The 11508-nt window shown below is 43.7% G+C and overlaps 1 protein-coding gene across 1 annotated transcript; it reads right to left on the reverse strand.

Annotated features, from left to right (window-relative positions):
- Positions 1-3644: 3644 nt before the first annotated feature.
- On the reverse strand, positions 3645-4283 carry LOC149229154 (uncharacterized). Its single transcript, XM_089380963.1, has one exon. It carries the CDS (start codon positions 4281-4283, stop codon positions 3645-3647), a length of 639 nt encoding a protein of 212 aa, XP_089237089.1.
- Positions 4284-11508: the final 7225 nt, after the last annotated feature.

Genomic DNA, 11508 nt, shown 5'->3' on the forward strand with positions numbered 1-11508 from the left:
TTTCTTGATGCCACAAAAATTGGTACTTTACACTCATAGCAACATCTTTAATCTATTATGAAAATCTAGTTTTAACTTCTTCTTTTCTTTTGTAAAGGTTCAACGAGACTTTATATTAATAGAATACAGTAAAATACATGATGCAGAGTGGGAGTCGATGGTACCTCCCTGTGTCTGCCTTGGTACAGCTGAGCTGATCTAGTCTCTACTCTCTTTTTTTGAGTGGATCGCTTACAGCTTGTGGAATTGTCAGTAGATACATATATAGCAGACTCAAGGGAGTGCAACACATTATGCTTGATGGTCTACCTTGTTTATGGTGTTTCATTTCACTTTGAGTTCCCCCTCCTCCAAGTCTTGCCAAAGGATGTGATAATCTTCAAGGTTGGATTGAACAACGACGTTGGCTATGGTATCGGCCAGCTTATTTGCTGTTCTTCGGACCTCTTGAAAGGTGACACCTTGAATATTTTTGAGATGGCCTTGCAGATCCTTTAGGATTGCCGAGAGCCTCCAACTAGGCATTAGCTTTTCCACTTGAGTGTCCTTTTGAAGTTTTCTCATCATCTTAATGACAATCTTCGAGTCTCCTTCCACCACCAGAGGTTGAAATTTGTAGCGGTAAGCCACGGTGATGCCTTTGATGAGAGCGATTAGCTCTACATCATTGTTGGTGTTTGTGCCTAGATTGCCATGGTAGATGAGCTGGATGTTCCCGGTGTGATCCTTGATTGCTCCACCATACCCAACTTTTCCCAGGTTTTGCTTTGACGCCCCATCGAAGTTCAATTTAAATGATGGAAATGGAGGCGTCCCCCATTTGTCGCGCATCATCACTGCGGAGGCTTGGTTCCTACCTGTGGGAGTGGTCCGGGCTTTGAGATTGAGGATCTGGACTATCCTTTGGTCATTCGGAGACGTGTTCCCCTCTTGCGACATTATGTCCATGGCATTGATCGATTCTGTGATTAGCTGCCACAATTTTCTTGTTAGCCTATCCACTGTCATCGCTGAGTTCTTGAAGATTCGAGCATTTCGCTCTTTCCATATGATCCATGCCACGGCTCCCGGAATGAGGTTCCATGCCCTGTTGACCAGATTATTGGGGGATATGGAGGATTGCCAATTGCTTAGGGTGAGGCAGATCGAGTTTTTGTTTCTATCAGAATGTCTCAATACGAAGGCCATATCATCCCATAGAGCACACGCTGTCGGGCATGTGTTGAGAATGTGATTGAGTGTTTCCTAATCATTCTCGCAGAGGGCGCACCGATAGGGCCTGATGAAACCCTGTCTCTGTAAATTGTCCCAAGTAAGTGCTCTATTATGCAGGACCAACCAAGAGAACAGGGCTATTTTGGGCCAAGTTCCTCTGCTCCAAGGAGCATGCCATTTGGGGCCCGGTTGGCATTCAAGTGAAGCAGCTATGATTTTGTAGGCCTCTTTTAGATTGAAACTTCCTTTAGGATTATTTCCCCATTGCAGGATGTCTTCTCTAGTCAAGGTGAGGATTCTGCACTGATCTAGTTGTTGTAAGAGATGCTCTATATTCCCATTTTGGTCTTGTGTCAGCTATTGCTCTTTGGTAAGCCATTTTTGCTATGTGGTGGCTACTGTTCGGGGATGCCAGTAGTCTGCTACCTTTCTCAACCCTGCCTCTTGCATGTCATTTTTGAGAGTAGTCCAATCTGGGTGGTCCAGCGGAGGGAGTTGCTACCAGGCATCTTCCCAGAAGAGGGTGGTGTTGCCTTGGTGCACTTCCCAGAAGCTGTGCTTCTGAACAATATGTCGATTCTCCCATACTTTATTCTAGAGGGGGGAACCTTGAGTGTTACCAGTAAGCCTAATGAGGTCTTTGTCTGGGACTTGATTTGTGTACTTTGCTTTCCACAAGGTGCCCCATAGGGAATTAGGATTCTCCACCCATCTCCACCAAATTTTCATTGTTATAGCCTTGCTTAGGATTTTAGGATCTCTTAAGCCCAATCCTCCTACCAGTTTTGGTTTACATATGTCTGTCCACTTGAGGAGGGCCCATTTGTGCTTCTTAGAATCTCCATTCCAGAGGAAGTATCACCGGATGTTCCGAATGGATTTATATACTGTTTTGGGAGCTGCTAGGGCCGAGAGCATATAAGCCGACATTGTTTGAAGAACTGATTTGACCAGCACCAGTCTGCTGGCCATGTTTAGGAATCTGTGAGTCCAACTGGTTAATCTAGCCTTCATTGTGTTGAGGATATCTTCCCAATTTGCAGCCTTGGGGGTGTATTCTGAGAGTGGGATGCCCAGGTATTTGGTTGGAAGGGAGTTTCTCTGAATTTTGAGAATTTTGCTGAGATTTCTCTGCATAGGAATAGAAGTGTTGAAGAAAAACAATTTGGATTTTGTTAGATTGATCTCCATACCTGAGGCCTCCGTGAATGTGCTTAGCACCTTGCTAAAGGTTCGAGCTTCCTTAATTGTGGGGGTTCCCATGAGCATTGTGTCATCGACAAATTGCTGATGCGTTACTATGGGGCCTTGATGCGCAGCTTTAATGCCTTTGAGCTGATTCGTTTGGATTGCTTGGGTTAGAGTTCTTCCGAGACCCTCTGCCATGATGACAAAGAGAAAAGGTGACAGGGGATCTCCTTGCCGTATACCTCTAGATGGGAGGAATGGTTGTAGGGGGCCTCCATTCAGCATGATTGAGAAGAATGCTCCTAAGACCATTTCCATTATCCAGTTTATCCAAATCTGACCGAAGCCGAAAGCCTGGAGGATTGCTCTGATGTATGTCCAGCTGATTTTGTCAAAGGCCTTGGAGAGGTCAAGCTGAATGAGCATACTAGGAATCCTTTGTGTTTTGATAGAATGCAACACTTCCTGGTTGAGGATGATGCTGTCGGTTATCTGTCGACCTTCAGCATATCCAGACTATTCTTGAGAAATTATTGAGGGAAGGATAGGTTTGAGTCTGTTGGCCATTAATTTGGAGAGGATTTTATAGATGACATTGCAGAGGGCTATGGATCTAAATTTGTCAGGGGAGTCAGCCTGATCAGATTTGGGGATTAGGGTGAGGAAGGTGGCATTGATGGCTGACAACACTCACTTGGTTCTGTGGAAGTTCTTAATCAGATTGAAGAGGTTGGCTTTGATAATGTGCCAGCAAGCTTTGAAGAATTCAATTGTAAAGCCGTCAGGTCTAGGGGCTTTGTCAGTGGCCATGTTCAAGACAACTTCTTCAATCTCCTACTCAGTGAACTCCCTTAGGAGAAGGGAGTTTTGCTCCTCTATGACTAAGGGGGGAATAGCACTAATGACTTTGTTGATGGCCTGAGTTCTATCATGATTGGACTCAATGAGAAGTTTAGTTCAGATCCTATTTGCTCTCTAGTAAAGACCTTGGCACCATTAGCTTTTGTAAGGGATATAATACGGTTGCTGGCTCTATGCTGAATGGTTGATTTATGAAAGAAAATTGTGTTGTGTTCCCCATGTTTTAGCCACTGCACCCTTGTTTTTTGTTTCCAGAGTAGCTCTTCTTGTCTTAACCTATCTTCCCATTGTTTTTGAAGGTTTGATTCCTGAGCTAACCTTTCCTCATTAGGCCCATCCTTGATCATTGTTTGTTGGAGGTCCACCATTTTTTCCTCGAGCTATTTTTTGGCTTGAAAAATGTTACCAAAAGTATTCTTGTTCCAGCATTTGAGCTTGGCCTTGATGATCTTGAGCTTTTGCTGGAAGATGTACATGATGTTATCGCTCTCTACAGTGGTTTGAGTCCACCAGCTCTGAATATTTTGCATGAAGGTTGGATGATCTATCCAGAAGCCTTCGAACCTGAAAGGCCTATTTTGAGGCTTGTCCATATTGGTAAAGTGCATCTGCACTGGCCAGTGATCTGATCCCCCAATAGGCAGAATGTTGGCTTCCATGTCTAGATTCTGGAGCATGATGGATTCCAAGATGAGGAACCTGTCAAGCCTCGATGCAACTTGCCTATTTCCCCCTTGCTTATTGTTCCAAGTGTATAGACCATTGACTGTGGGAACATCAATGAGTTTAGATGTAGCTATGAAGGTATTGAAAGCTTCCGCATCTTTATCCAGTCTTCTTAAGCCTCCTTTCTTCTCCGCTAGGGTGGTGATCATGTTGAAATCACCACCTAGGATCCAGTGGTTGGCTCCATGGTGTTGTCGGATTTCGTCCAAGTCTTCCAGCATCTTGAACTTCTCCTGGATTCGCTGAGGTCCATACACATTGGTGATGCATATCGTTTGCTTTGAGTCTGGCATGTTGAAGATGACTGATAGCGAATGCCTAGTGGACAGAGCATTCTGCATGAAAAACTTGTTTTTGTTCCAAAACATTAGAAGCCCTCCTGCTTTCCCTATGGATTCCGTGCTTATGCATTGGCAGCCTTTTTCAAAGAGTTTCTTAAGCATCTCTATGCCATTGGAGGAGCATTTGGATTCTTGTAGTAAGACAAGGTCTGGAGATTGTGTGAAAAGATGGTTTTTGAGGATTCACCTTTTGGAGGTGCCATTTAGCCCTCTGATGTTCCATGTTGTAATCTTCATTGAGTAACCTTTGGTGTGGATAGGACCAGAGCCCTAATTTTCCCTTCATTGATTAGGTGCCTGCCGAGTTCTTGTATTTGTTTTTTTTTTTCGATTTTCTCCCCCTTTTTCTTCCTGGACCTTTCAACTTATATTGGTCCAGGTCTAGGTTTTCTTGGATGCCCATTTGGCTGTTGTTTCCCCATTACTTTTTGGCTGCATTTTGGTTGAGATATTCTAAACTACAGGTATGCCATTTCGATTTTCTCTAAGTGTTCCTAGGGAATAGCATTCACTCCCTGCTTGGACCATTCCTCGTTGACCTCATGGGGATCTAGGTCACCTAGGATTTCTTCCAGGGTATTGGTAGGAGCAGTTGAGTGCGGCTGGTTTGGATGAGTTTCTATGCAAGGAGGGGCATGCAAAGGGACATGGCTTGTATCAATGTGACTGGGGTTGGGCTGTGGGATTTGAAGCTGTGTCTTAGCTTGGGGTTGGTCAGGGTTTGGGATGGAGATGATTGAAGGGCTTGATGATTGAGACTGCCTGGGTGGATCTTGGGTTGGGGGGTAGGAGATTCCAGAGGGTTCTCGTTTGGATCAAGGTTGCCTAGTACTTCAAAGCTATTCGGTTGGGTGGGTGTCGGGTTGGAGGAGTGTTTCAGAGGATTTTTTCCCTTCTGCCTTTTGTTTTTCCTGGTAACAGGGATGAAATCTGGGGGTGGGTTATCCACCTTGTCCACTTGGGGTTGAGGCAGGGGTTGATTCAGGAGGCACCCATGACTAAGATGTCCATGCTATCGACATTTCCAGCATTTGAAAGGGATGTTTTCATTGTCGATGGACTGCTTCCAATGAATTCCTTTGTAGATTAGATCAATATGACCTGGTAGGGGTCCTGAGACATCCATATACATGCAGATTCTAGCATAGGCAGTATATTTACCTTGAGATGTGAGATCTGAAGTTTTGACGAAGATGCCCAGCTGATTCCCGATGGCTTCCAGGATCCGCTTATTCCAATAATCCACAGGCAAGGAGTAGAGTCTGAGCCAAACTAGAACTTTTTTGAAATCTTCCTGTTCTGGGGTGAAGTTGGGCTTCCAGTACATCATGTAGAGTCCTGTCGAGTTGTAGAAGTATGGGCCTCCTTCAAAAGTGTGATCTTTGTCTTCCCTGTGAGCGAAGATGACCGTGAAGAAATTTCTTGCCCCTAACTAAAGTTCATAGTTCCCTTTGGGCTTCCATTTCTGGTTTATCCACCAGCAGAGAGCTTTTTCATTGAGTCGCACCCCCATGAACCGACAGATTAGGGCATGTTTGCACATGTGATCTCTGTATTCTTCGATCCAGGGGTCTTCGATGATTAATGATGGTGTTTCCTCTGAAAGCGGTTTGCAGGGGGATAGGCCTGTTGCCCTGTTTTGGCTGGGGACGTTCCCCTTAGCCAAAGATCCATTGTCTTTCGGACTATAGTTTGCCTCCGGAGCTTTGCCTTTGTCCCTGGCTCGGGAGCCTGATGGGGTAATGGCGAGCATAGTGGGGAAGCTACAGAATACGAAGGGGTCGAAGGCTGGGGGGGTCAATCCCCCCCCGAGTGTGGTCATGGCATTGCGGCTAGGGTTTATTTGCAGGGGGTTTGGAAGAGCTCTTACCCGCTATCTCATCCTCAGTAGGAAATTGGTTATGTTGTATTGCAAAGTTACAAACTTGATAGCCCTTGAGGACACACATTTCATACAAATAAACATGGGTATGAAGTTGGGTATAAATCTAGTTTTATCCTGGATGAATGAAATTTCTTATAAAAAAATGTAATTTCCTACATAAGGCATCAACCACTCAATTCTCTCTTCACTTTAGGCATTTAATCTCAAAGGAGAACTCACTCAAAAAGGAAGACCATCTTGGTTTTCGTGTATTGTGATCAGTCATCAACATGCTTCTTGCCAAGAAAATAATGTTGCCACATCTTCAAGGCATGAACCACCACTGTCAATTCCAAATCATGGGTCAAATATTTGTTTTCATGCTCTTTCAACTTCCGGAAATGAGGGTTTGATGCATATTTCAGTTTCAAATTTTTCAGTATTCAAAAAACTTTAGGCACGTGCTGCAACCTCCATAGAGCACTTTCTTGGGCCAAGCAGGAAGAATTTTTATTTTTTCATTTTTTTGCAAGAATTTTTTTGGGCGGCGAGTTTGCAGATCAGATCTGAAATATTTGGTGCAAAATTTACAAAAAAAAAAAAAAAATAGGTCTAGATTCCTTGCAAAAATAATACCAAATTAAAAAGAAAATCGGTCGAATCGAAGTCCAGATGAGGGAGATATCGTTGATTTAAAATCATCTATGTTGTAGATTTGTTTATGATGACAACTGGAAAACGACGACTCTCCTATCATTTTTTGTTGTTTTATTGTAGAATTTAAAAACAATGATTGCAGATCTGAGCTCCTCTCACAAAATCACCCAATTTCAAAAAACAAATGGTTTGAATTGGAGTTCAGATGTGGGGGATATCATTGATTTAAAATCAACTATTTTTTCAGAACTTTTGTGACAGCGGAAAGGTTGCAGTGCGAATCTGAGATTCGAGAGTGTCGAGATAAGGATTTACAACACATGGGAAGATGAAAAATGGTCATTCTATTTCCAAAAATAGGTTATAATAAATATTCTGAGTTATATTGACCGAGTTATGTCCATTTTAATTCTAGAGCACCATTCGAAGTGGGTTCCCTTTGGAGACGTGCCCTCCCACCCCACCTTAGTAGGCACTTGCTTCATATTCATCAATTTCAGCATAGCAGCATTTGGCTTGGGTTCTTTGGAGACGTGCCCTCCCACCCCAAGCTATGTAGGCACCTGCTACTTCATCAACAACCAACATCACAGTTATCGGTCAACCGCACAAAATCCTTGTCATCAAAGTCCATTTGCCAAGCCGCACATTGTTAGTATCACAGTTGGTCATTAGCATTACAAGGTATGTCTATCTTCGGATCTTCATTTTTCATGGTTATGGGTCATCCACAAAATCACACTTCATTGAAGTCCATGTACTGGGCTACACACTATCAGTATCACAGTTGGTCACAAGCATTACAGGGTATCTCTATCCTCGGATCTTTGTTCATCATGGTTATGGGTTATCCACAAACCCACACTTCATCGAAGTCCATTTGCTAGGCCACACACAGTCAGTATCACAGTTGGTCACAAGCATTACAGGGTATCTCTATCCTTGGATCTTCATTCATCATGGTTATGGGTTAACCATGTAAAACTCCTCTCTTTAGTGGCTCTTCATATTCAACAAAGGCTTCGCAGGAGGGAACTTCACACAATGGGGACCATTGCTTCTTAAGGAGGGAGAAATGATCTAAATGGAGAATGGCATCAACCCATTTGGTATTCATCCACCCATGTTATTCATCCACCCATGGAATTCACCCATGGTATTGTAAGTGGCATCCACCCATGGTATTTATCCACACATGGTATTGTAAGTGACATCCACCCATGGTATTCATTCACCCATGGTATTTTCCCATGGTATTGTGACATCCACCCATGGTATTCATTCACCCATGGAATTGACCTGTGGTATTGTAACTGAAAAATACTATAAGTAACAAGTCACATTTTGTAAAAGGATAGTTTGTCTGCCACAATGTAGCTTTTACAGTTATTCTCCGTTTTAATAAAAAGTTTCTTGGTGGTTTTATTTACTGTGTGTTCTCCCATTTCTTTCACCATGTCTTCAAGGCATGAACCACTGTCAATTCCAAATTCTCTCATTCCCAGGGTGATGATCTAAAAAGTGTCATTTAGGGCCTCAAAACGGTTATGGAAGTTTAGGACTCGAAAAACTGCTAAAAATAGTAAATTTTGCTACAATTAAGGAAACTGAAAATTTGAAAGAAACAATGGTGGGGGTCCAAGTGGAATTGGTAGGTGGACATCAATATCCACCTGGATCATTCCCCCCCCCCCCCAAGGAAGCAATGGTCCCCATTGCGTTGAGTTCCTCCATGAGATGAGGAAACTTCTGTTGAACTTGGTCCCTGGTGAGCCACTTGCCCTAGTGAAGGAGTTCGCCTACTTTGACAACTCGATACAGTTGGATCTTCTGCTGGTGGGTGTGCTTGATCTGCGTGTCCATAATCCAATCAGTTGTGGCTTGTTCCATGTAATCTAGATTTAACTTTGTAGGTGTGATTTGTTCTGCAATGTCTGATGTGTCTAGCAATGGTGGGAAGTATGGTTGAAGGTGGTCCACATTGAATAATGGGTGTAGGCCAAGGAATGGGGGAATGTTGAGCTCAAATGCATTGTCTCCCATAGCCTTGGTAATGGTGTAAGTACCATATCAGAGTGGTCTGAGTTTCCAATAGGATCTGGTAAGGCATTCCTTTTGAAAATGTAACCAGACTTTGTCGCCCACCTGAAACTTGCGTGGCACCCGATGTTGATCATGTCGCTCCTTATACTTGGCATTTGATTTCTCCAGAATGTCATAGACCTGCTGGTGAATATGTTCGATGTGCTCAATGAAGCTATTTGTCTTATCGGTTTCAGACTGGACATGAGCTGAAGCTACCTGAGTAGTCGCAAATGGCATGGTCACCTCAATGGGACATAGTGGCTAGAATCCCAAGCCCACCTGAAAGGGGTTGTGTCTAGTTGAGTTGTGGAGAGCCCAATTATAACTGTGTTGGACATAGGGGAGGCTCTCATCCCATGTGTGTGGATGCTTTGAGTTGTACATGCATAGAATGTGTACGATCATCCTGTTGACGACCTCTGTTTAGCCATCATTTTGGGGATGGAAAGTTGTGTACTTAGTGAGCTTGGCCTCCAACATAGACCAGAGACTGGACCAAAATGTACTGAGGAACCTGTTATCCTGATTTGAGATGATAGACAGTGGGATCCCAAAGTGTACCCACACTCATTCAAAGAAGAGTTTAGCAGTGGCTTTTGTTGTGATATTCTTCTTGCAGGCAACCATAATGGCCATCTTCGAGAATCTGTGGATGACCACAAAAACACAATCATTGCCATGCTTAGTAGAAGGAAGGCCCAACATGTAATCCATGGAGATGGATTCCCAAGGTCAAATAGAGGTAGGCAGCAGAGTATAGAGGCCTTGCTTCTTGATGGTCAGTTCGGAAATGGCACAGGCAATGTAGGATACGATGTAATTCTTGACATCCTATCGAAGATTCAACCAATAGAAATACTTTTGCAAAACTACCACCATTTTCTTGACCCCAAAATGCCCAGTGGCCCGATTGTAGTGTGATTCCTAAATAATCTTGGCACGCTCGCTTGAAGGAACACAAAGGTGTCCTAGGTGGCATAATAGGGCATCCTGGAGATGAAAATCTGAAACTTGCTGACCCTCCAAGAATGTCTAGTATGTGTGGAAAAATTCTAGGTCGCTTCTGTAGAGAAGTGGCCAATCAGAAGTCTCGTGCCCACAAGAGTTGAGCATGGTGGTTAGCGCCATGATTGGTGGTCGGCTTAGGAAATTTGCAACATTATTGGTGCTTCCCTTATTATACTTGATATTCAAATGGAACTGTTGCAGGCATGTGGATCAATTTTGATGGTGATCATTCTGCAACTTCCCTTGCATCTGTATGAACTGTAGGGGCTGGTGGTCTATTTGGATGACCGATTCCTTCCCCAAAATGTAATGCTTCCATTGTTGGTAGGCCTGCACAATGGAATACATCTCTTTTTCATAAGTGGAATACTTCCAGACTGTGTCTGAAAGTGTCTCACTGTGATATGCCATTGGATGCCCCTATTGAGTAAGGACTTCCCCAATAGCATAGTCATAGGCATCTGTCTCAATCTCAAATGGTTGTTGCAATTCTAGTAATGTGAGCACTGGTGTAGAGTAGAGGTGATGTTTCAACTCTGTGAATGCCTTCTGTTGAGATTCAGACAAAAGAATTTTTAGGTGACTTGACTCAAGGGCCAAGTGATATGAGAGAAGCCCAACATGGACCTGCGGTAGAAATTGGCAAGACCTAGAAAGATGCGGAGCTGGCCAATATCGAATGACTTGGATCTTGGTTGGATCCACATGCACCCCCCATTCATCAATAATGTATCCCAGATACTGAACCTGGGTCATGCCAAAAGTGAATTTCTCCAAATTGGCACATAGCTTGTGTTGTCGCAGTGTTTGGAGAACCTGTAAGATGTTTTGGAGGTGCTCTTCCCAACTCTGGCTGAAGATCAGGATGTCATCCAAGTATACCACTACAAATGAGTTGGTGAATGGCTGCAATATGTCATCCATTAGCCTCATGAAGGTTGCAGGAGCATTCGTCAACCCGAGAGGCATAACCAACCATTCGAAAAGGCCCTCCTTATCTTTGAAGGTAGTCTTCCACACATCAGAAGGTTCGATTGGTACCTGGTGATATCCTGATTTCAAGTCGATCTTACTGAAATATTTTTCCCCCTTCATTTGGTCCATAAGGTCATCAATCTGTGGGATCAAGTACCTATTCCTAACAGTGATCTTGTTCATTGCCCAATAGTCAATACAGAGTCTCCAAGTCTCATCCTTCTTTTGTACCAACACGATCAGGCTCCCACGGGGCGATGAACTTGGACGAATGTGACCTTTCTGCAATAGCTTCTGAATTTACCTCTTGATTTCGTCGTTCTCCATAACTTAGCACCGATAGATTGGTCCATTGGGCGGTGGAACACCTGGGGTCAGATTGATAGAGTGCTTGACCTAACAGTGCAGAGGCACCCCTGCGGGGGAGGTGAAGATGTCCTTGTAGTCCTCCATGACCTTGTCCATCTGTTATTTTCGTGCGGAGGGAATCTGTCTGGAGGTTTTGGCCATCATCTTCTTCTTTCCCTGAGGGCGTACCATCAGGAAAATAAATTTCCTGGTTTCGGAAATGACCTTACTGCATTGTTT

The sequence above is a fragment of the Pinus tabuliformis genome, chromosome J, assembly GCF_031772625.1.
Source record: "Pinus tabuliformis cultivar Carrire ecotype Pingquan chromosome J, CPIR1, whole genome shotgun sequence".
Taxonomy (NCBI): domain Eukaryota; kingdom Viridiplantae; phylum Streptophyta; class Pinopsida; order Pinales; family Pinaceae; genus Pinus; species Pinus tabuliformis.